Here is a 25,644-nt window from a genome sequence, read left to right as displayed (position 1 = left end):
CCCCGCTTCCTGTAAGGACTCCATCTCATTCTCTCAGTTCCTTCACCTCTGTCGCATCTGTTCTGATGATGCCACTTTCAAAAACAGTTCCTCTGACATATCTTCCTTCTTCCTTAACCCAGGTTTTCCACCCATGGTGGTTGACAGGGCCCTCAACCATGTCCGGCCCATCTCCCGCGCGTTTGCCCTCACACCTTCCTCCCCCTCCCAGAACCCTTGTCCTCACTTATCACCCCACCAGCCTCCGCATTCAAAGGATCATCTGCCGCCATTTCTGCCAACTCCAGCATGATGTCACCACCAAACACATCTTCCCTTCACCCCCTTGGCAGCATTCCGCAGGGATCGTTCCCTCCGGGGCACCCTGGTCCACATCTCTATCTCTCCCCCCCCCCCCCCCCCCCCCCCCCCCCCCCCAACCCCCCCACCCCGGCACCTTCCCACGCAACTGCAGAAGGTGCAACACCTGCCCCTTTTCATCCCCTCTCTTCATCGTCCAAGGGCCCAAACACTCCTTTCAAGTGAAGCAGCATTTCACTTGCACTTTCCTCAATTTAGTCTACTGCATTTGCTGCTCCCAATGCGGTTTCCTCTACATTGGAGAGACCAAACGCAGACTGGGTGACTGCTTTGCGGGACACCTTCGGTCTGACTGCAAGCATGACCCAGACTTCCCTGTCGCTTGCCATCTCAACTCACCACCCTGCTCTCATGCCCACATGTCCTTCCTTGGCCTGCTGCAATGTTCCAGTGAAGCTCAACGCAAACTGGAGGAACAACACCATCTTCTGACTAGGCACTTTACAGCTTTCTGGATTGAATATTGAGTTCAACAATTTTAGATCATGAACTCTCTCTCCTCCATCCCCACCCCCTTTCCGATCCCCCTTTTTTCTAATAATTTATATATATTTTTCTTTTCCCACCTATTTCCATTATTTTTAAATGTATTTCCATCCATTGTTTTATCTCTACCTTTTAGCCTATTTCGATCCCTTCCCCCCACCCCACCCCCACTAGAGCAATCTGTACCTTACTCGTCCTGCTTTCTACCCTTAATGTCACCTATTAGCACATTCATTAGATAATATCACCACCTTCAACACCTCTCTGTCCTTTTGTCTATGACATCCTTTGGCTATCTCTACCTATCACTGGCCCTCTATCCAGCACTACTTGTCTCTCCTCCCCCCCCACCTTAAACCAGCTTATTTTTCACCTCTCTTCTATTTTTCCTTAGTTCTGTTGAAGAGTCATATGGACTCAATGTTAACTGTATTCCTCTCTGCAGATGCTGTCAGACCTACTGAGTATTTCCAGGTATTTTTGTTTTGGATTTCCAGCATCCGCAGTTTTTTGCTTCTATCTTATGATTAGAGCTGATTGGCCAGCTCCTGCTCCTATGTTTCCATCACTCAGAAGCTGAGAGCACCAGGCACTTACATTGAGAAGGTACAAAAATATGGAGTCCTTAAGATTAATTCCCTAGAAGTATGGATTTTAATTAGCCGATTCTTAGAACATTGGCAGTTACACTTGATGTGCAGTTAAATGTCTTCCTACGTGTGTGAGCCTCCTGTTGGTGTCCGTTTCTGCTGCCTACTCTGCATAGTGCGATTTTTAATTAACAAAAATAGTCACCATTCCTTCAGGCAGGATGAGCATTTGATTTGTGGAAAGTTTGCCAGCCAGTTGCTTTAAAAATAAGTCCTTGAACCATGGTATGTAAAATAAATAAATACATTTTTGAATTCTGAGTACTTGATCTTGGTTCTAATAAAGTGAAGTGTCTTCCTAAGCGAATAGGTCAGTCAGTGGCATTGCCTTCTCTCCACCTTTATGAAAAGCAAAGAACTTGCAAAAGCCCTTTTTGGATTTTACGTACCCCACAGTCTCTGTAGAAACAATTAACCTACTGCCACTCCCCTTGTCTCCTTCTCCCTGTAGCCCTACACATTCTTCTTTTTCAGATTACAATCCAATACCCTCTTGAGTGCCTTGATTGAACCTGCCTCTCGGGTGTGCGTTCCAGATTCTAACCACTCGCTGCATAGAAAAGTTCTTTCTCATTTCACGATTGCATCTTTTGCCAATTTATCTTAAATCTGTGCCCTCTTGTTCCCAATCCTTTTACCAATGGGAGCATTTTTTCCCTATCTGTCCGGACTCCCCTTGATTTTGAATTTCCTTCTCTTTCATCTGCCTTCGTTCCGAGGGTAGGCTGCACTATGAACAATTTTTCTGCACTGATTTCTGTTCCAAACCCGCAACCTCTACCACCTTGAAGGACAAGGGCAGCAGATGCACCACAGCCTGCAAGCTCCCCTTCAAGTCGCACATCATCCTGACATGGAACTATATTGCTCCTCCTTCACTGTTGCTCGGCCAAAATTCTGGAACTCCCTCCCTAACAGCACAGGCTGAACCTACACCATCAGGAAACTATAGGCCAGTTAGCCCAACATCTGTCATAGGGAAAATGTTAGCTATTATTAAAGATGTTATAGCAGGACACAGTAAAATTCAAGGCAATCAAGCAGTCAACATTGTTTTATAAAAGGAAAATTATGTTTAATCAGTTTATTGGAGTTCTTTTGAAGGAGTCACATTGCTGTGGATAAAAGGGAACCGGTGGATGTACTGTACTTAGATTTCCAGAAGGTATTTGATAAAGTGTCACATCCAAGATTATTGCAGAAGATAAAAGCTCATGGTGTAGGGGTTAACATATTGGTATGGATAGAAGATTGGCTAGCTAACAGGAAGCAGAGTTGGCATAAATGGGTCTCTTTCTGGTTGGTAGGATGTGACGAGTGTGTGCCACAGGTATCAGTGCTAGGGCGTCAACTTTTTACAATTTTGATTATAAATAACTTGGATGAAAGGACTGAAGGAATGGCCGGTAAATTTGCTGACGACAAAGCTAGGTAGGAAAGTAAAATTGTGAGGAGGATGTAAGGAAGGCTACAATGTGACATAGATTGTGAGTAGGCAAAGACCTGGCAAATGGATTATAAGGTGGGCAAATGTGAAATCGTTCGTTTTGGCAGGAAGAATGAAAAGGAAGCTTATCTAAATGGTAAGAGATTGCAAACTCTTGATTCAGAGGGATCTGGGTGTCCTCGTGCATGAATCACAAAGGTTAGTATGCAGGTACAGTAGGCAATTAGGAAAGCTAATAGAATGCTATCATTTATTGTGAGGGAATTGATTACAAATATATGGAGGTTATGCTTCAATTGTATGGGGTGCTGGTGAGACCACGTCTGGAGTACTGTGTACAGTACCGGTCTCCTTATTTAAGGAAATATGTAAGTGTGTTAGCAGTTCAGAGGTTTACTGGACTAATACCAGGAATGTTTTATTAGTCTTATGAGGAAAGGCTGGACAGGTTAGGCTTGTACCCACTGGAATTTAGAGTAAGATGCAACTTAATTGAAACCTTTAAGATCCTGAAGGGTCTTGACAGGTTGGATATGGAGAGAATGTTTTCTCTTGTGTTAAGGTGGATTCAAAATTGGCTTAGTTGTAGGAAGCAGAGGGTGATGATAGAAGGATGCTTTAGTGACTGGAAGCCAGTGTCCAGCTACGTACCACAGGGATCTGTGCTCGGTCCCCTATTATTTGTCATTTATATAAATGATATTGATGACTATGTAGAGGGTAGGATTAGTAAGTTTGCGGATGACACAAAGATTGGCCGGGTGGTTAACAGTGAGGTTGAGTGTTCTGGGCTACAGGAAGATATAGATGGGATGGTCAAATGGGGCAGATAAGTGGCAGATGGAATTTAACCCTGAAAAGTGAGGTGATACACTTTGGAAGGAGTAATTTGACAAGGAAGTATTCAGTGAACAGCATGACACTAGGAAGTTCTGAGGAACAAAGGGACCTTGGCGTGTGTCCATAGATCTCTGAAGGCAGAGGGGCATGTTAGTGGGGTGGTGAAAAAGGCATATGGGACACTTGCCTTTATCAATCGAGGCATAAATTGCAAAAGTAGGGAGGTCATGTTGGAGTTGTATAGAACCTTGGTGAGGCCACAGCTAGAGTACTGTGTGTAGTTCTGGTCGCCACATTATAGGAAGGATGTGATCGCACTGGAGGGGGTGCAGAGGAGATTCACCAGGATGTTGCCTGGGATGTAACATTCAAGTTATGAACAGAGGTTGGATAGACTTGGGTTGTTTTTGTTGGAGCAGAGAAGACTGAGGGGCAATCTGATCGAGGTGTATGAGATTGAGGGGCGTGGACAGGGTGGATAGGGAGCAGCTGTTCCCCTTAGTTGAAGGGTCAGTCACAAGGGGACATAAGTTCAAGGTGAGGGGCAGGAGGTTTAGGGGGGATGTGAGGAAAAACTTTTATACCCAGAGGGTGGTGACGGTCTGGAATGCACTGCCTGGGAGAGTGGTGGAGGCGGGTTGCCTCACATCCTTTAAAAAATTACCTGGTTGAGCACTTGGCACGTCATAACATTCAAGGCTATGTGTCAAGTGTTGGTAAATGGGATTAGTAGATAGGTCAGGTGTTTTTCACATGTTGTTGCAGACTCCATGGGCCGAATGGCCTCTTCTGCACTGTGATTCTGTGATTGTGGGAGAATCTAGAACTAGGGGTCACTGCTTAAAAATAAGGGGTCACTCATTTAAGACAGATGAGAAATTTTTTGAGGGTTGAGAGACTTTGCTTCCACCACCTTTGGAGGATGAGAGTTCCAGAGCCTTTGAATATTTTTAAGGCAGAGCTAGATAGATACTTGATTAACAAGTGGGTGAAAGGTTATTGGGGGTAGGCAGGAATGTGGGTTGAGGTTACATTCAGATCAGCTATGATCGTATTGAATGGTGGAGGAGGCTTGAGGAGCCGAGTGGCGGTGGCCTCATTCAAATGTTCATGTGGACTGCAGCGGTTCAAGAAAGTGACCCGCCACCACCACCGTGAGGGCAATGAGAGATGGACAATTGGTGCTGACCTAGCCAACGACACCTATGTCTCATGAAAGAAGAATTTTTAAAAAAAAAATTCTCCACTCCCCTCACTGCCTGTTCCAAAAAGGCCAGTCCACATTCTAATATTAAAAACAAAAACAGAATTACCTGGAAAAACTCAGCAGGTCTGGCAGCATCGGCAGAGAAGAAAAGAGTTGACGTTTTGAGTCCTCATGACCCTTCAACAGAACTGAATGAATATTAGGAGAGGGGTGAAATATAAGCTGGTTTAAGGTAGGGGGAGAGGTGGGGTGGGGGGGGGGTGTGGTGTGGTTGTAGGAACAAGCTAGCAGTGATAGGAGCAGATAATCAAAAGATGTCACAGACAGAAGAACAAAGAGGTGTTGAAGGTGGTGATATCTAAACGAGTGTGTGAATTAAGAATGGATGGCAGGGCACTCAAGCTCTAGTGGGGGTAGGGTGGAAAGACTAGCAGGGCATAAAAGATATAGATTTAAAAATAATGGAAATAGGTGGGGGAAAAATCTATATAAATTATTGGAAAAAACAAAAGGAAGGGGGAAGAAACGGAAAGGGGGTGGGGATGGAGGAGGGAGTTCAAGATCTAAAGTCGTTGAATTCAATATTCAGTCCGGAAGGCTGTAAAGTGCCTAGTCGGAAGATGAGGTGCTGTTCCTCCAGTTCTCCACATTCTAATATTATCCATCATTGCCACCTTGGGTCTTCCCTGTGCATGTTTTCCAGGTGTCTTGCCTTGCATTAGCTCTTTTTCCAAACAGACTCCCCTTCTGTTTGCATCGTGTCCAAAAATATGTGAGCTTTCTTGATATCACAGCTTCAAACAAGTTCCTCTTAACACCAGCTTTCTCGAGCACCCACTTGTTTGTCTACTTGGCTGTCAGTTTTGAATACTCCTATCAAATCTCCTCTCAGCTGCCTTTTCTTCAGGGAAAGCAGTCTCAACTTCTCCAATCTATCTGTGGAACTGAAGTTCCTTATCCTTGGAACCATTCTTGTGAATTGTTTATGAGCATCTCCACTGTCTTCACATCTTTCCTAAAGTGCGGTGCCAGAACTCTCTGCGATACTCCAGATGAGGCCAAGCCAGTGTTCTGTACAAGTGTAACATAATCCCCATAGATGTATACCTGAAAAGAAAATAATTTGCTAATCAATTGGAAAAGAGCTGGGAAGTTGGACTAATTGGATAGCAAAGAGCTGGCCCAAGCAGGATGGGCCAAATGACCACTACTCTACAGTATGGTTCTAAGCTACTTGAGAAACTGCATAATTCAATATTTTCCTCTACTTGTTGATGTGATTAAGTTTTGTTTTCTTGAATCTGTTCTGGTTATAGATTTTTAAAATGTTTTTTGGTTGTTTTGCAGTGCCTTGCAGCGTGGGAATCTGTTATTCCTCTCCTACAAGAGAAGCTGGAAGTTAAAAGCGAGGGCCACTCGTAGCTGCTGCTTTTGTGTTACTCACTGGCTGTTTCCTCTTTCAATTGCCCAGTTCACAGTACTGGAATATTGCACTTTGGGGTGGGGGGTTGGGGGGAAGCGGTTGTTGAGGGGGAAGAAAGAACATTAAATAGACAGTTTTGTCTGTAGCTGTACATCAATAACACGTTGTACAAGGACACTCAAACTGTGGAAGATGTGCTCTCTGTTCAGTGAAGGCTTGTTTGTTTTGTCCGCACGGTGTTATCTAACAATTCACTTTCAGCGGTCCGCTGAGTACGAGCTTTGTCAAATACTCAGTGGTGAGGGATATAACTGAGGCCTTTTGCCTCATTGACATGATTGATTGTGCTCCTTGTGCTGTAGTTTTTTATTTAACACTTGTTACACGTAAACAGTCTTGGACATTTTTGAGATACTTTGATAGATGCTTTGAAGCATCCTATTTAACCAATTGAGTGCACTCAGGTGTTGGCTGGTATTTCTGTGGAACGATTTGAGTAAGCTTGTATGCAGGAGAGCTCCAAGCATTGATTTAGTGATGGAGATACAAAGGCCTCAGACAAAAGGGAAGAAAATGAAAAGTACTTGATGTAAATTCCTTTCTGTTCAATTATCTTTATAATACTTAACACTTAATGTTTTAAGTCTTTGTTCCCTTGTGCATGTTAGAGACCATGGTAGCAGAGTGCTAAATAACCTAGAATCCTTTATAGCACAGTATTGTAAAACATTTTTGAGACCAGCATTAATTGAACATTGACAGCATTCCTTTTTTTAAGTATATTGACATACTTATTGTATGGATCATTTGTAGAGTACTGTATCCTCTGCCCATAATCAAGCCATTGTCTAATTTATGTATATTTTTTCCTAATCGATTTTTGCCAAGTTTTATTTTCACATTTTGTAAAATTTGACATCTACATGTGGTATCTTTATCTATGTAATGTGTTTAGCCTGTATAAATGAAGTTGGTTTATAAAATCATGCCCTATGATAAATGCTTTCTGGGCAAGGCAGGAGGGGATCATATCACTCGCCCCTGCCCTTGTTGTTGAGACCTGTTTGTATGAAACCTGTTTGTATGTGAATTAAGTGAGTATTCCAGATATTTAATTAAAGAGAGTGAGATATTATTAGCTACCAGATCACCCAGGGAACAAACAGTAACTGAATTGTGAGTATACAAAAGTGCCTTTGTTGCATGCAATATTTTATATAAGCTAATTTGTGTTTATTTTGGACTAAATTGTGAGCAACCCTAGCTTTGTTTTCATGGCTGCAGTACACTAAACTCTTGAGAAAATGGGAAAAATTGCCAAGGAGCATGGTTACATTGCTGCTTTCTTGCCTACTGTAATGGAATTATCACACGTGGATCATGAAGAAAAAAAAAATTACCACTAAGGCCTTTTTCGTTTGAGCGTTCTAAACTTAAATCAACAAGCATTTCATAAACAATTAAAAAAAAAAACCTGGATTTTCGTCTTGGAGGCATCATGCAAAATTAACGCTAAAGCTAGATTTGAAAAACCACAACTACTCATAGCTTTGGTTGTGTAATTTTGCTTCATGGCATTTTATTCAGAGGACTGAGTTAGGCATCTGATGACCCTGACTCGATTTAACTGTATTTTGCAGAAATTGCGTTTTACCAAACCTGCACATGAAAGTAAAACTGTTGAGAATATAAGGCTGATAGTTAAAGAAAGCAAAAGACCAATTAAAAACGTTTTCTGTGCCCCAGCAGTTTTTGAAGTGGGGAAAGTTTCCAAGAGTGAAGACATTTTGTTTTTTTTCTCTCTTTTGAGCAATTCAATGCATGCATTAAACTGAAAGCCAAAGTGATTGGGAAAGCATCCCACCCCTTTCTCATTTGAGATGTGTATGTGATGTTTGGGTTTGTCTGCAGTTTAGAGGTTCAATTTAAAGTGGAATGTTCCCCACTTAAAATTGGTGTATCTCATTCAGTTCTGAATGAGATCTTCCAATTCCATGTATGAGCGAAAGCCCCATGACTTCTGGAGTTAGAGTTGGCTGGGGAAAAGGCTCAGCTTTAAAAAGAATCTTAATTAATACTCATGATTTCAAGGAAAGAAAAAAAAGTTTTGATCAGATGAGTACCACCAAAATGTATTCAGGGTGACTGTTTTGATGGCACATTTGTGAATCACCTCGGGGTATGTACTAATCTGGCAAATTTAAAGAATTTCTGAACCTGAAAATTGATCATTGTAATTTATCACAGTTCATAGGTGATGACTTGCTTAAAGTGCCAAAATTTTACCAACGTCTTTATGCAAATGCATTAATGTTCTACAGGAAGTAGTCCAGGCGGATGATTTGATCAAACGGCCTTTCAACAAGTTAGTGTGGAGGAAATTAAACATTGGAAGCCATTTGAAAATGATGCACATGGCATAAGTGCTATGGACAAGTAGCATTGTATGCTGTGCTCTGAATCATTCCTTCTCATTGTTTTTTGCCTGGTGCTAACTTCTGGAATGTGTTAATCTTTGCGCTAGAATTGTAACTAAAACTGTAATGGGCTACACCACTACTGGAGAGCACTTTGAATGGAGTTACAAAGGTACATTTGCCCAGCAAAAAAAAAAATTCCTGTTAGTGTTCAATATTGGCAGGCTTACATGCTGTACGTCACATTGATTAGTGACCTCATGGCGATGTGGCTGTCTTCACCAGCTAAAATAGCAATATGCATGTGAAATAATTAATGTAACTGGTTTATAACAAGTTTTGAGGGAGGTGGCAATCAAAATACTGGCATTCTTTTTCGCCATGAGCTTATTGGCACTAATGGGTGGAGAAGAGATGGTCATGTAGTTTCATTGTATTGAAATGTACCTGTGCATTCAGAGATCTTTTATTGTATTGTGGATCATTACAGTTTTACAGCAGAGTTGCTAGAAGTGAGGTATTCAATATTTTGTTTAACTGCATCTGTGTTGAAGCTTCTGACGGATCTTGGGTTAATTGAAGTGATTGTAATCCTCAATTTCTGTTGAGGATAGATGGATTTGTTTACTGTGAACCTTAAAGCATGAAGTTTTGATATAAATCATGAAGGAGTTAGTAAAATCATTGTGGATTATTTAATGTTGTACCCTTTCCCTAACAAGTTTGGTGCTATGCTAACGCCAACAATTCTTGCAATCCAACTTGTACCTGTGGATTTTTTTTGAACACTATTGAATAAACACTTGGGTAAACTGTTTGCATTCAAATTGTGTACTGTGGCTGTTATTGATATGTTATGAAGGATCAGGAAAGAGAAATTTCTTGCATATGCCCAAACACTAATTCGGTCTGGCCCATAGAATGTTATGTGATATTTAAAGGGGGATGTAACTTGAGGCATCAGCACTGCTGAATGTTAACAGCCAGGAAATGGATGCACCCCAAGCATTTAAACCGTCGGTTGACACCAGAGAGTGTGCCCACATTCACTTGGTATGAGTCATTGTAGAATTGTAAGGAGGATCTTTAAAATGTGATTTGTTTCCAAGTATATTTTTTGGGGAGTGGGTGTGGTTTAAAATGGTGCAAATCTCGGGATAAGCGTTCAACATTCACATTGTATATATTTAAGCTGTTTCAAGATCATTTGATTAAAGGGAATTTTTTGTCTGCTGCGGGGGTTAGGAACATGTCCCGATACTATGCTTCTACTACATTCAGCTGACTTCTCTTTATAGTTCTTTCATGGGGTTTGGGCATCTTTGGTAAGACCAGCATTTGTTGCCTAATTGCCCTTTAACTGAGTGGCTTGCTTGGCCATTTCAGTTAATAGTCAACCACAGATTTTTATGGAGCTGGAGTCACATGTATGTCAGACCAGGTAAGAATGGCAGGCATTCTTCCATGAAGCTCATTGGGGAGCCTGGTGGGGTTTTTTAATGACAATTTGATAGTTTTTTGGGCTAGCTTTCATCAATTGATTTTAAATTCTGCCAGATGCCATTTGATCCCAAACCCCCAGACGATTAATGTTACTAGTCCAGTGCCATTACTACAATGCCACGATCTCCCCACTCTTGTGTGGTGTGTTTTTTTGCAACAGATTGGTGAGCTACACTCTTTATTTATCTCTATCTGATGGGGCTAGCATGCGGTGATTGGTTCCCATTTCGTCTTTTCTGGGGAAGAGTGACTTGTCTTTAACATTTGTCCATGTAAAGAATCTCGAGCATCACCTGTAACAGATTGCTTGGTTAATGTTGCTGAGGAGGGTATCTGACGGTTCATTTATTTGGAGTCTATTGCTGTAATGAGACATGTTGCTGAAGCTTTTTGTCTTGCACTCATAAGGCTAATGCAAGAATGCTGAAGTTCAAACTGTCAAACAGCTTATACTACCATAGAAAAGGGTGCTGATTGGTTGGTGAGTCAACTCCAGTTGAGGCATTGCCACTGAGAAAGCAACTGGGTCATAGATTCCCCAAGTTGCCAGATAATTCAAAAATGATGCAAGGCTTGAACACATTCTTTTTGTTTGCAGAGAACAGGTGCATGCATATGAATGTATGTCACTTCCAACAAGAGTAAATGAACCACATTATGAGCTCAAATGATTTTCTTAAACTGGTAATAGTCATAGAGATCTACAGCACAGAAAAAGATCCTTCAGCCCATCGGGTCTGCGTCGGTCAAACAAGTACCTAATTAATCCCGTTTTCCAGCACTAGGCCCATAACCTTGTATGACATGGCATTGCAAGTGCACATCCAAATGCTTAACTGTTACGAGGGTTTCTGCCTTTACCATCCTTTTTTCAGGCAGTGAGTTCCAGATTCCCACCACCCTCTGGGTGAAAAAATTCTTCCCCTCATCCCCTCTAAACCTCCTGCCCCTTACCTTAAATCTATGCCGCCTGGTTATTGATCCCTCTACCAAGGGGAAAAGTTCCTTCCTATCTACCCTATGTCTCTCATAATTTCATACACCTCAATCATGTTCCCCCCTCAATCTCCTCTGCTCCAGGGAAAATAACCCCAGTCTATCCAATCTCTCCTCATAACTAAAACTCTCCAGCCCAGGCAACATCCTGGTAAATCTCCTCTGCACTCTTTCTAGTGCAATCACATCCTTCCTATAATGTGGATTCCAGAACTGCACGCAATACTCTAGCTGTGGCCTATGTCACAATAATTGGCTGATCGCATCAAACCTGTTAGTATTAGGTGGAGTACAGGCCATTCTCAACCAGCCCATGCTTGCAAAACTGAAAACAATGTCTACTGTTTTGTGATTGGGCAGCACTTGCTGAACAAACCTGAGTGTGCTAATAGCTACACAAACAACCAATTTACGAAAATCAGCTGAGCTTGTAACGTGGCTCATTTGCACTTGGTAGAAGCGACATACATTCATGTGCAGGGACCCCTTCTCTGCAAAGAAAAGGAATGTGCCGAAACCTTGCGCCTTTCTTGAATTAACTGGGAGCTCAGGGAGCCGAAGTTTCCCCATTGCTTTCTCCGTGTCAATGCCTCGGCCATTTCGGGTTGACTTGCCAACCAATCAGCACCCTTTTCTCCTGCAGTATAAATTATTGTGATCGTTTGAAATTTGGCACTCAGGACAAGCACCAGAATGCAAGATGAAAAACTTCGGCAACATGTATCCGTTTTGAACAATATTCAAATTCTGTGCCACCGAGCAACTATTTGGAGACTGAAACTTCTCTGTTAAGTTGGGGGAGAAGGGCGTGACTCACCTTAGAATATATGGCAGACAGCTACGTTTAAGCAATGTCCATAAGTGAAAGGACAATTTGTATAGTGTGCACTGATTTTGAATAGTTTTCAGTATTATGCTTTGGCCACAAGGTGGAATACCTTGCCAATGTGTTGCATTCCTGCTTAGTGGCCCTGTTTGGCTAAATTTTCCCCGAACTGAGTGTACTTGAGCAACTAACATCCACATAACTCCATTCCTAATTCAGGAGTTAATGTTTTAGATGATGGTCCAACTCCATCTATGATCTAAATAGACTTGGAACATCAAAATAATGGCCTTTATTTCATGAGATGATTAGTTATGGATGGGGAAGGCTATTTGGCCCACCAGAAAAATCTCCAGTTCTTCTCCCACCCTCATCGCAACATCTGACTTGTTATTCTGGAACATTTTATCTCCATGTTATCTGGATGTCTGTTTCATGTGTCGAACACTGAAATTTCCTTTTTTTAAATGTGGGTGCTGATGACAAGGCAGTATTTATTGCCCATTGTTGTTAGGCCACTGCCCTAAACGCTGCAATGTGATGAATGTACTACCATGGTGCTGTTGAAGGATCAGTGATCAACTTCCAAGTCAGGATGGTGTGACTTGGACCTATATGCCTGCTGTCCTTGTCCTTCTAAGTGATAGATACCCCAGGTTTGGAAGGTGCTGTGGAAGGAGCCTTGCCGAGTTGCCGCATAACATCTTGTAGATGGTGCGCACTGCAGCCAGGATGCACTAATAGTGGAGGGAGCGAATGTTTAAAGTGATGGGATGACATTCAGACAGTTCAAACTGCTATATCCCTTTGTTATCGCCACAATTTGATGTAATATTCTGGGTTAACTTTTACATTCCCTTAACAATCTTTTAATTGCCATTACGGGGAAATCTTGGATGCTTCCCTTCCAAGCTGAAAAGCCTCAGTTTCTCAAGTTGTTTCTTTAGAGCCATGAAATTTGGGATCCTCCTCATGCCTCTTTTCTGCATGGCCTTCAGTTTGTGACTATTTCCCTTATGCCTCTGTGACGAGAACCAGACCCACGATGATCAGAGCACTGTAATTGTTTGGTTATTACTTCCCTGAACTACCATTGGAATGTTTTGAATACTTACATAATCATTAGCATTTTGAAGTGCTCCTGAGAATTGGAGAGTTGTTCTCGACCTATTATCTTGTCTATCTTGGCATATTTCAGTGTCTTCACATCAGGGCAGCTCTTGCTCTCTTACAACACTTTTCAGCTCTTCAGATGGCTCCTTAGAAGAAAAATTGCTTGTGATGAATGTTGGATATTGGATCAGGCCACCAGGGACCCACAGTGTGTTTTGAAGAGTTTTAAATATTGTGCCTGACGTATCTTCAATTTAATTTTGCATTGGCCCTTATTTCATGAAGGCATCCACGAAATAATCTGGTTGAACATGCTAATCTGGTGTGTTTTCGTCAATATTTGCCAAGTTTCTTTAAAATGTAATTCGTGAGCCCTTACCCTGATAAATTTTCGTTAGTTTGAATATTTGATCTTGGAACAGCATAAACAATTCCTGAATGCTGTAAATTTGGGGAATTTAAATCCCCCAACTGCCAGGGTGGGATTTGTACTCTTGTCCCCTGATCATTAGTTCTTATGATTACTAGCCAATTTACATAACCACAATGTTACTGTGGTGGCTTTTATTGGAGGAATGAAATTGAGACCACTTCATAAAAGGACTGAGCTTATGTCAAAATACATTGAGGTATTAAGCATAGTATGTTTGTTATTGATTTTATCCTGAAGCTATTAGGCCTGTAGTTTAGCCCATAACATCTGTTCCTGTTCCATTCCAGTTTCCCAGCAGAATTTTGTTAAACTTGCAAAGTTCTGGGTGTGTACTTTCTTTTATACAGGTGGTTGAGGCACAGAGACAAAGCTGGTAAAATGTACTTTTTTTGTAAGCAATAAAATGTTTTCAAGTAGTAATTTGTGGTGTTGCATTATTTAATAAGCTGTGAAAGGTGTCAAATTATTAATTTGTGATTTTAAGAAACCTTGGATAGTTTATTCACTCACCAATATAGTTTCTAATCTACAAGTTACAACTTCAGGGGCGATGGTGCTAAAGGAGTTTTCATTCCCCATGTTTCATAGATTTTAAAATAATCTGAATCCTTTGACAGCCCTAGTACTAAGTGAAACAACTCACTGAGTCGCACTCTTTTTAGTGAGTTGGGAGTTGTTGGCTTTGCATAGGCTTACAACCAGTCCAATTGAGTGCTTGCTTAGTTTGTACTGTATCTGGCTATGCTTGGCACATGGCAGCTGTATACAGTTTCACACAATGTTTAGCTGATTTAATAAGCTAACAGAACTAGAACCAGGGATGTGGTAAGATGCTTTCACATTGGCTAGTAGAAATTAATGTGTGATTTACAGTGTTGAATGTGGTTTTTATTTGGAGAAGGGTTGAAAATTTTTTTTCATGAGTTTTATTTTGCACTAAATGCCTTAACTAAGGGAATGGCTATGCAGAACTGCAAAATGCTGCCACTTGTCTCTGTAGATCATTCAATCTGGGCATGTGGCTGCTGCCCAGCTGTAGTGGCCACTCTTCTATAATGATGAGCTTTGAACCCAGTAAAGTGTGTTTCTTTAAAGAATATTGGCTGAATGCATTCTGTCTTCCTAGCATCATTCCTGCAGATTTGTTTTCGATCTTTAATCTACATGGTTAGCTATCAGATTCAGGTGTAATGTACTGTATAAACTTTTATAAAATGTTGTCAAGGTAATAGTATACTGATCATGTACTGTTTTGATATCACACTTATTTTTACCACAACTGATTTGAAATAGTTGGACCAATAAAACTTGATACATTTAAATTCAACATGGTACCATTTTCTGAGTGACATGTGCCCACCATATAAAATAGGCTTTGGAGCTGCCAAGTGTTTGAAATGTCAATGACTGAAAATGTTATCTGACTCATTCTCTTCACACCCATCACTCCCTGCCAGAATTAAAACAAACTGTATCCGTATTGTGTTCAAACTTTTGAACATCAAAAGTTGCCCACACATCAGCCGTGTTGCAATTGAATGGCTGAGCAGACTTGACAGGCTGACTGCTTAAAATATTAATTCACAAGATGTCAGTGTTGCAGGCATCATTGCCCTTCCCTGATTACCCTTCAAAATGGTGACAAGATGTCATCTCGAATGCAACTGAGTGACTTGCTAGACCATTTCCAAGGGAATATGATTCAACCGCATTGTGGCTCGAGTCACATGTCAGCCAGAGCGGGTAAGGGCATCAGATTTCCTTCCCTAAAGGACATTATTGAACTACTTAGGTTTTTACAGCAATCCAGTTGTTTCATGCTTAGCAAAGCAGATAAGCTGCTTTTATTCCAATTTAATTTATTGAATTTAAATCCGAAGCTGTTCTGGTGGGATTTGAACTATGCTCCAGACCATTACTCCAGTAACCACTATGCTACCATAGTGAACCAAAATCTGGAGCTGTGGCTGCAAGTAGACAACAATGTAAATTGCTGAAGTACCTTTAGTGTGGAAGATTCTTCAAATGAAAAGTGTGCTGGGCTTTTGGGGTGGGGTCTAGGATTCATGATGATTGCCTAGAAAACGGGGAACACTTCTGTAACTTGGAAGTTTATCTCTCACAGAAGGTGGACATTGATTAAGAATTCCAGCCTCGCCCGAATCTGCTGGTGCAGCCTTTGGCCACCTGCCAAAGCCAGAGTTTGAAGATTGTGACATCAAAATTGAAACCAAGCTCATGGGCTAGTATGCAGTCATGATCCCTTCTTACTGTTATGACATGGCAGATGATGTGTGCCAGGCAGACCAAATCCACAAGGGAAACTTGGTCGTGCTATCACAATGGTCTTGCAATTTGTATTTATTATGAGATGTGTGCACTGAGTTCAGGAGTAATGAGTCCACCAAGTCTTTGAGATTTTAAAAATTAAAGTATTTGTAAACAAATTAAAAGATTTCAGACATATAAGACTACAATTACTTGCTACTATAACAAACCCAAAAATTCCTAACTAACCTGAGTCCCAGTTACACACCCCCTTTTAAGGCAACAGTCCAAAATAGATTTTGGATTTAAAACAAACCCAGCAAGTTAACACTACCCACTTGACACAGGAATTCCAAATGGTTTTTCTCCGACTTCTCTTATTTCACATAACAGACTTATGCACAAATGGCTGGAGGCTTCTTGAAGGCTGTTTCTCTCACTCCTGTTAGATCTTACATGGCTTTTTTTTTTTTTACATATCCTTTCATTCTCCTTTATATATGCTTCTCTCTCTTTAATATGTAAATTTTATTCTCTATGCCTTTGAAACTGTATCTTCCTCAAAATATAAAAAGTTTCATGTTGCCAATATTGTCAGTAACCTTTTGGGGAAAAATAAACACTCCTTAGCCTACTTATCTGGCTAGTTGTAAACAGAATAAGATCCTTTGTAATCCAAACAATCCCTTCGTTTATCTAAAAATGCAAATTCCCTTCAGACCTTACATGCTAAGCTGACATTGATGATTTCAAGCTTGCAGTCTACTTGACTCCAAATGTAATTGAATCACACAAACAGACCCAACTATAATCACACCAATGAACCTACTTCACATTATTATACTTTTGTCACATTAGTGTATGGGGCTGAAACATGAACATTTTATAGGAGGCACCTCAAAGCACTGGAGTCATACTACCTACCTGCAGAGGATCATGCATTTTAAATGGGAGGATTGACGCACCAACATCAGTGTCCTCTCACAAGCAGGCACCACAAGCATCTAGTGTATGATTTTCCGCCATCAGCTTTGTTGGGTTGGTCATATAATTCAGATACCAGGATCCCAAAGCAGGTTGTCTTCTCCCAGCTCAGTCAGGGCAAAGGCACCACAGGAGGACAGAATAAACACAAAGGATGTGCTGAAAGCCAACATGGAGAAATGCAATATTGACACCGACTCCTGGGAGATCATCACCTTGGACCGAACCAGATGGTGACATGAGCCTATGGGACGGAATCCAGCATTTTGAGACCCAACGATGATGAAATGAAGAGGAAAAATGAAAACAGCGAAAGGAACGCCACACAACTTGAACTGAATACATGACCAGACATCCCACGTGATAACGATATCCTACGTGCCATAAAATCTGCAGAACCCAATTGGTCTCATCAACCATCTTTAGACACTTTGAAGATGATCATCTTCACTAGGAGGGATAGCCAATAATAAGGCAGTGAAGTAAAAGTCTAATCAAAGATGCATTTTTGAAAGGGGGGAAAGAGGAAAAGAGGGGTGTTTAGTGAGGGGATTCATTTTAAATAATTCTCAAGATGCGCACATTTCGGGCATGTTATTCCTTCCTAGTTTGGACTACTTGAGGGACGTTTTTATCCTGTAACATACCATTGCACCATCATTTCTATAATGCAAAGACTGGGTTAAAACAGTTGAAGACTCCATCATGGAGTTTTGGATGATGTTTATTACCTGACAGGCAAGGAGGGTGTGGAGGTAGAGTGTAGAAATGCTGAAGGTGCGGCTGAGCTTGGCAGCAGTGGTAAAAGGTGTGGCAGATATTGCTACAGGAGTGAAAGTGATGTTGATGCTGGATCGGATCGGACCTCACCTGGTGGGAGCCTAGAAGAATGGTTTTGATCTTCCCAGTGTTCAGTTGGGGGTAGTTCTGACGTATTCATCATGATGGCAATAGACTGTCATTAGCTGTCATACAATCTTCATGCAACACTTGTTACTGAGGAGCATTAGGGGTTGGATCCTTGGGGGTTGGTGGGGTCCCTGGAAATGAGTGAGAACTGGAGTAGTGCAAATAACAAGTGCAGTGCAAGAACCTTTTACTAGGGTCATGATTGATTGTGTAGGACCCCATCCCTAAAACTAAAAGTGGAAATAAGTACTTACTGACAATAATGGACGTGTCTATAAGGTTTCCTGAAGCGATACCTTTGAGAAATAATACAACAAAGAGAATTGTGGAAAAGCTTACTAAGTGTTTTACAAGATATAGTTTACCAAAAGAAATACAATCAGATCAGGGTTCAGATTCCATGTCACAGCTGTTTAAGGAAATAATGAACAGTTTGGGATAAAACAGTTTAAGTCAATAGCTTCCCATCCTGAATCACAAGGGGCTTTGGAAAGATGGCATCAAACTTTAAAAACTATGTTGAGGGTGAATAGTCAGCACTATCCACAGGTTTAGGATGTGGGAATTCCATTCTTGTTATTTGCTATTAGGGATTGTCAGGAAGATATAGTAATTTTTGTAATGTTATTGGAATTTATTGTAGAGTAATAGTGAGGTCTGTATTCATGTATATGTGTGTATGTGTGTGACTTAATTGAATTAAAGGCAGCTGGTCTGAAGGCTATGATGTATCAGAAAATAAGCTAGGTTTGAAATGTTAATTAGGTAAACATGGGGGATGTTTTAGAATGTAAGGTGTAAAGAGAACGTTTGCATTTATAAATCAAGCAGACCACCTTGTATTCAAAAGAGGGAGTGAAATACTACGCCTAGCCAGGAGAAGTTAAGAAACATTATTTTTATTTTTCCCAAAGATTACTGGTAAAATTGGTACAATGACAGATTTTATTATTAGAGAGGTAAGATTCCAAAAGCATAGTGAAACAATGGTAATTTGCATTCAAAGGGGAAAATATGTATAAAGTAGAGAAGGCTGTGTGTAAGGGCAGGAATTCAAGATCTAACACAAATGTGAAAAGCCTCCAGCATCCAAGCCTCAAGCTGCTGTCTACAAGGAACTGAAGCTGAGAAAAACTCACTTTGTATTCAACTGTTCAGGGCATTGTGTGTTACTTTGCCTGGGTCTTTTAAAATGTGTGTGTCTCATTGTTGTCTTAACAGAGGTGTAACTGGGGTTTAGATTAATTAGGGGATTTAGAAGTTATCATTGTAGTAATTTGTTGATCTATGTATGTGCTTAAAATCATTTCATCTATTAATAAATGTTTACTTTAGTTTTGTAAGAAACCTATAAGACTTGGTGACCTTCTATTCACTGAATTCAAAGCCCGCATCTTGAAATAAGTACAAATTACAAATAATTGTGGAAGCTCATTCAAGTTTCCATCCGGGATTTGGGCAGCTTGGCAGTTACCGTCCGCCTGCCATAACAGAAATAGGAGGCTTTTTGCGGGATATATTTGAGATTTCTTGATGGGTTTGCAGTTGGTGAAACTTAAAATTACAAACACGAGAAGAACTTTGAATTCAAGAGTTAGTGTGAGGCTTTTTTTTGAAGTGGTGAGACTGCAATGTGACTTTGGAAGTTGCTAAGACTTCTGGGAGTTGAAGTTATAATTTTGGCTGGTTTACAAATGGTAAATAAAGTTAAGTTAATGGAATTGGTGGATAAGTTACAATTGGGATTACCTGCAGGAGCAAAGAAAGCAAACATAATTGAAGGTATAGCACAGCATTTAAAGCTAGAAGTGATACCTGACACTAGTGAGTCACAGCTGGAGGTAGTAAGACTTCAGTTAGAAATGAAGAAGCTTGAATTTGAGCAAGCAATAGAAATGAAAAAAAACTTGAGCTAGAGACAGTAGAAAAAGAAAAAAGGAAGAGCATTTCAAAGGGAATAGGCAGAAAGGCAGGAGAGAGAAAGAAAAACAGGAATGAGACTTAGAAATGGTGAGATTAGAAAAGGAGGAAAGAGAAAAAGAGAATTCCAGCTTAAAATGCTGGCAGTTAAAAAAGACTCCCGCAGATGAGGAAGGACATATTTCCAGATCAGAACCCAGTAAAGAGATGTTTAAATTTGTACTAGCTCTTCCAAAGTTTGAGGACAGAGATGTTGAAGCATTCTTTATTTCATTGGAGAAGACAGCTAAACAAATGAAATGGCCACAGGGAAACTGGACATCGTTGTTACAATCTAGGTTGGCGGGTAGAGCAAATGAGGTTTATGCTTCATTGTCGGAAGAAATGTTGATGAACTACGATGTGGTAAAAAAGGCTACTTTGAGTGCATATGAGTTGGTCCCTTAGGCATACAGGCAGAAATTTAGGGATATGAAAAAACAGCCTGGGAAAATTTATATTGAGTTTGAAAGTATAAAACAAAGTAATTTTGACCAGTGGATACGGGCATTTAAGATAAAGACCACATAAGCAGCTCATACAGATTATTTTGGAAGAATTAAAAGATTCAATTCCTTCAGTAGTGAAAACTCATGTGGAGGAACAGACGATTGAAACGATAAGAGAAGCAGCAGAGATAGCTGATGACATTGAATTCATGGAGCTAAACCTTTTTTGTCACCCTTTTAAATTAGAGAAGGATAGAAAGTGGGAAGGTGAAAAGAAAGTGGGTAGTCAGGGAAGAGAAGGAGTAGGTGGAAATTCCCAGGAAGTTTTTTTCAAGATAAAAAAGGAAGGTGCTAAGGGTAGAGGTAACATTCAAAAATTGAGGTATTTTCATTGTAACAAAGTTGGGCACATGAAGTCAGTGTATTGCAAATTGCAGGGAAAATCTGTTGGAATTATAGGGGTGCAGAAAACTTCTGGAAGTAAAAGTACTGTGGGTTCTGAGGTTTAGGCACAGGACAAAACAGTGGTTTATGTACAGGTAAAACAGAATCCTGCACTTCTACCTCTTTCTATCAACCAGGGGTGCAATTAGATGCCAGATTAATTAAGGGCTTTAGGAGCTATTATAGCAGTAATTTATAGACTTATGCATGTGCTTGAAATCTTATCTTATGTTAATAAATCTCTGTTAATAAAAATCTCTGAAGTCTTGGTAGGCATATTACTTCTGAATTCAGGGCATGCATCTCGAAATAAATATAAATTGCAAAACCGTTATAAAAGCGGAATTGAGTTTCCCTCTTGGATTTGATCCACTTGGCACAGGCCATCTGCCGTGTCATAATGCTCCACTGAATCACCTCCAGGGAAAGTGTATCCTTCATAAGTACAATTGCAGGATTCACATGCTGTGCTTCATCCATTTGTAGCTAGGCAGAGCATAAGTGTCACGGCTATTTACACAGGTCTCCATGGGAAGATGCTAACACAAAGATATTACAGAGTTAAGTCAAATCCCCAAGCCAAAATATTAACCTGGAGGGTAATGGGTCAGGTCCAACTCTGCTTGATTTTACTCCCAATTATTTGACACAATTGAATCATGTTCTGGCCAGGGAGTTTAGGCTAAAAGTCCCTGAGCCCCTATTGGTGGTCCAATCATATTTTTGAGTGCTTACTGGCTGACTAAGCCCCCAGAATGGTGGGCAAGGAATAGATTCGTGTCTGGCTGCAAGTGAGCCAGCAACTATATTTGGGAAAGGAAGAGGTACAGATGTCTTGGTGGAGACTTGGGAAAGGACTATTTCCCAGATTCAGTTCAGGGATACTGCATGGGTTAGAGTAACCTGTATAATGAAGACAAAGCAGCATCACATCACATCAATAAGTAAGCTTGCCAAAAGCTTTTATTTTATTTATATTAATGGAAATGAAAAGTATGCATGGCACAAGCTGATATTTTGTAAAATGGCAAAGGTTAGCAGGATCTGAGATACTAACCATATGAAGTGTCCTTTATCTGTTTAGAAATCACAGATCGTATTGTAGCTAGCGGAATAAGGGCAACCATCATCAAAACTCGGGCTGCACGATAAAAAAGAGCAGGCTGAGGAGGAAGTGGTTAATCGTTTCAGTAAGTGCTAATGTGATTGTGGGTGTTCATTACAGACTAGGCATCTACTGTTGACAGTTCTTATCAATAATTACATAACTTAACCTCTCTATCGCAGAACTCCTATCACTTTTTACATTGTTTTCAAACTGTTATACGAATACTTTCAGCTCTACAACAGTACACGGACAGTACAGCATCAGGCCACAAAAAATTATATAGTGCATTTGGAAGCAAGAATAGACAGAGGAAATGCACCTTAAATGACAAGGTTTGCAAAGGTACAGGACATGAAAAGGTAGCAATACAAATGTATAAGGTCATGAGCAAGACAAACAGAATCTTTAGTTTTAGAATTTAGAATCAGGTAGAATTCAAGGGCAATTGAATAACTGGAGAAATGGTATGATTTCGAAACATTGGTTTTCAGACCAATGGCAGTGCTCTCGCTCGACAACGACATGAAATTTGGAGACTTTTGGCTCCAGCGCTCCGCATCGAGATTGACATTGACAAACTGCGCGATGAAAAATGTGTTTTGCAGAAATCAAGAGAAGAAATTGTCTCAAAGGAATAGAGAATTTTTAAAAAATCGTGGGCGTCGCGGGCTAGGCCAGCATCTAATTCCCCCTGTTCAGACGGCATTTAAGAGTAGATCAAAGATGGGTGGAGGGTTTCAGCCAAATGCCAGAGAGTGGTGACAGCCAAATGTTGAAGCTGGTCTCTGGCATTTTCCAGTCAATGCCGACTGCGAAAAAAGCATTCCACTTAATGGCACAACTGTGGTACAAGGACAGAAACAGAATAAGTGATAGAGTTGTGAAAGCAGAGCCGCAGGTTCAACTGAACGTCAATATGTCCTGTGCAGACTTTCATGAGTTCTTAAAAAAAAACCCGGAGTTGCAAATAGCAGCAGGAGGTCAGCAGAAATACCGATTTAAAAGGGAAGAATCTGAGGACAACGGCATTGCACAGGCGACACAGCTTTAAGGTGGAAATATAACATTTACTTATAATTCATTGTTGAAGTATGAAGGTTTAAGGTTTACTGTTGTTCCGACTGTAGCTAGCAAACTAATACTCAAAAAGATGGGTGAACGTGTACAGATCCAAACTCACTGAAATAAAATGATCGTAATCTTATATCGAGCTAACCTAGTTACTTACACTGGAACTATTTACACTGGATACAATACAGAAACTCATTTCGGGGAGCACTGTCAGCCTATAGTTGGCAACCTGCCCGTCATTTACTCTGCCATAAATCAACAGGGATGCTCTATGATATAATGTCGAAAATTAATTTAAAAAATGCAGTAAGGCAACGTCATGGTCAAAAGTAACTTAGTACTGATCCATTTCAAGCTATTAAAGCTGCAGCTATACTGCATGTTGGATAGCGTGAGTGCACAGCGTGTGGCATGAGTGACCTGGAATGGCGATCTGTTTCAATCTTACCTGAAATAACTTACACAAGCTTGCAACAGTTGCACAGGCTCTGGGGAATGAACCTGAAAAGCACAGAAACACCGCAATGAAATACAGTCACAAAGTAAAGACATATTTGCCACGTGCTCTCAGTGAGGAAGGATTAAGGCGTCGGGTAATGCTATTTGAAGTCATGATTGAAACTCTTGAGAATGCAGAAGGTTGATTTTTTATTTTCTTAATCAAAATTTTTATTTATTAACAATAGCATATCACTTGTTCATTGTGGAAGGAGGGAACTTTAAGCTTGGAAGTGACGGCAATGTTGCTAAAAAGGATGTGGAACTTTGTGCCCAAGCCTATTTATTGAAGCTGCGCTTATTGAATCCTGCCTATCGGAATCAGGTGCTTGAAAAAGAAGAATATTAAAATATGTAGGAGGCGATCTGCAGATTGTGATTAAACTCCTTACATTAAGAAAAACACTGGATTGTAACGCCCAATCATTCTTTGAAAGCTTCCTCATTTGGTAAAAACTACAGATTTCCCCGCCGTATATTCCACAATTGGTGATAAGACTTCGACGCTAAGTGGTTTAGTCCAGGAAAGTCCCAGAAAGCTGCCAATAAAATTACTTACCAATAAAATATAGGAATGTCCACTTCAGGAAGGATATGATTAGCATCCCAGTGGAAAATGACACCATTCCCGTCACAATCAAGGGAGTATCCTTCAACGATCTGGAAAAAACTACAACTCCTAGGAAGCTGGTGAGGAAGAGAGGGTAACCTGTTGCATTGCCATAACCGACCCAGACAGCGATCCAATTCAGTGGGTCCTTTAGTACAAACATGGGCAACACGTCCAGTGCACCACTCAGCCCAAACTCATACAAAACCCCAGCTGTGAAGAGCAGTGCAATTGTAATTTTATCCACTTACCTGCTGCCTCTAGGATTATCTGGAAACCTTGGAATGTTCTGCATTCGACACTTTGCACTTCGACTTTCATTCAAAGTTGTATTTCCCAGCTCAATCTCATCAGTAGTTCGATCATCAATTTCCTGCTGTCCTTGATCTACCAGGCTGCCATATACACGGGATCCAGTTTGTGTCGATTTTAGCCCAGGGCGCTACAAAGTAAGCTTAAAATATAAAAAATACAGCTACAGACCATCAGCCCAGCCCCCTGGTCATGTGGGAGATTTTGAAATAAGTGAAGAGGTGGCCGGATGAGACACTTCCAACCATCGCTGCCATGCCAGTGGTCAGCTTAACTCCGTTAAGCCTGATAGATCTCCTCCTGTGAGGAGGTGTCGGAGGCAAAAGCCATGATCCCAGCCCAGAAAGCAGGCGAACCCCCATTCAGACCGTTCAGCAGAGCAGTAGCAAACATCACCTCCAAGGACAGATCAAACATGATCACCAAAACCAATAGGGACCTGGACACCAGAAACCCCATCAGGCGAACACAAATGGTGACCTTCCTGCATTTTTGATCTCCCAGTTTGTTCTTCCTATATTTTTGGTCTCCTTTTTTAGCCGGGTTATAGGTGAGGGGCAGTGAGGAAATCTTCAATAGGAGGTTGTAGATCATGCAGAAATGAGATATGGCTCCTTGCTGCTGGTCTCGGCTGTTGTGGAGTTGGTAGAGGTGGAATTGGAGCGTTCCTGGACCAGCATCAACAGAGCCGTGTCATAGAAAGCACCGGCGATCTGGTGCAAACCTACAATTACCTCGGCGAAAGAGAACAGCTTTCGACACACCTCCATTCTCTTTCTTTGTATGTTTCTGGCATTTTCCTTTTGTAGAAAAGAAACAGCCAGAGAACACCCAGAATGACCCCTTTCACTTTCCTGGGGAAGTCAGGAGGATTCTCAGAGCCTACAGAACAGTTCGAAAGAGTTGCCTTATGTAAATTTTGAACACGGAAGAACAGCACTCCCTCCCCACCCCCACTTTGCCTCTTCGGACTGAATCACTCGTCTCACTTGGTTGGTTGGCCCGGGTCAGCTCGATTAATTGAATCTGCCAATATTTGGGTGATGCAGCTGCTGAGTGCAGGACTCGTCCATCCAGTTTCTAGAACAGAAGTTAAGAATTCGTGGGCTGGAACTCTTTATTTCCTCGTTCAGGCACCTGCAGAAGACGCGGTGGAATGAAAATGTTGGACCCAGCAATGGACTGCCAAAGGAAACTGGGTTGATGGTTCTTGTGGTGTCAGCAAAACCTACATCTGTCTCAAGATTTTAATCAGACCCAGACATTCGTATTGAGACAAAAAATTTACCTGTTCACTTATTTGAAGACATTTTTAATTTAAAAAAAATGGG

At 41.0% G+C, this 25,644-nt stretch overlaps 2 protein-coding genes across 8 annotated transcripts in view; one reads left to right on the top strand and one right to left on the bottom strand.

The window, feature by feature from the left end:
• snx30 (sorting nexin family member 30) overlaps positions 1-9,657 on the top strand; it is a 37,681-nt gene extending 28,024 nt beyond the window's left edge. Inside the window, exon 8 of the mRNA XM_041186768.1 lies at positions 6,338-9,657. Within this exon, the coding sequence (XP_041042702.1) occupies positions 6,338-6,412 (75 nt within the window). The 3' untranslated portion in view covers positions 6,413-9,657. The remainder of the gene's footprint in view (positions 1-6,337) is intronic.
• LOC121277376 (thymic stromal cotransporter protein-like) lies at positions 5,512-24,746 on the bottom strand. 7 transcript variants are annotated; one of them, XM_041186771.1, is made up of 8 exons: positions 24,253-24,746; positions 23,951-24,078; positions 23,342-23,394; positions 21,772-21,877; positions 18,117-18,158; positions 16,894-17,197; positions 13,271-13,414; positions 5,512-6,097 (listed from the first exon to the last, which is right to left on the bottom strand). In XM_041186771.1, exons 1-6 carry the CDS (start codon positions 24,294-24,296, stop codon positions 17,022-17,024), a joined length of 549 nt encoding a protein of 182 aa, XP_041042705.1. In that variant the 5' UTR covers positions 24,297-24,746; the 3' UTR covers positions 5,512-6,097; positions 13,271-13,414; positions 16,894-17,021. The 7 variants fall into 7 exon arrangements, with proteins under 7 accessions (XP_041042705.1, XP_041042703.1, XP_041042711.1 ...); XM_041186769.1 differs by having other exon boundaries at positions 23,951-24,746; XM_041186777.1 differs by lacking the exon at positions 23,951-24,078.
• Positions 24,747-25,644: the final 898 nt, after the last annotated feature.

Source organism: Carcharodon carcharias, chromosome 4, assembly GCF_017639515.1.
Source record: "Carcharodon carcharias isolate sCarCar2 chromosome 4, sCarCar2.pri, whole genome shotgun sequence".
Classification (NCBI taxonomy): domain Eukaryota; kingdom Metazoa; phylum Chordata; class Chondrichthyes; order Lamniformes; family Lamnidae; genus Carcharodon; species Carcharodon carcharias.
The sequence above is the reverse complement of the archived record's forward strand: the minus strand, read 5'-3'. Positions and strand labels throughout refer to the sequence as shown.

What these genes read in the sequence shown, in the direction of transcription:
- LOC121277376 (XM_041186769.1), bottom strand. Translation starts at nt 24,164, where the DNA reads ATGTTTGTACTAAAGGACCCACTGAATTGGATCGCTGTCTGGGTCGGT. An exon ending in GCTTGTGTAAGTTATTTCAG is followed by an intron (nt 21,878 to 23,341) that starts GTAAGATTGAAA and finishes CTTCCTCCTCAG; the next exon opens with CCTGCTCTTTTTTATCGTGC. An exon ending in GATAAAGGACACTTCATATG is followed by an intron (nt 18,159 to 21,771) that starts GTTAGTATCTCA and finishes TATTTCTCAAAG; the next exon opens with GTATCGCTTCAGGAAACCTT.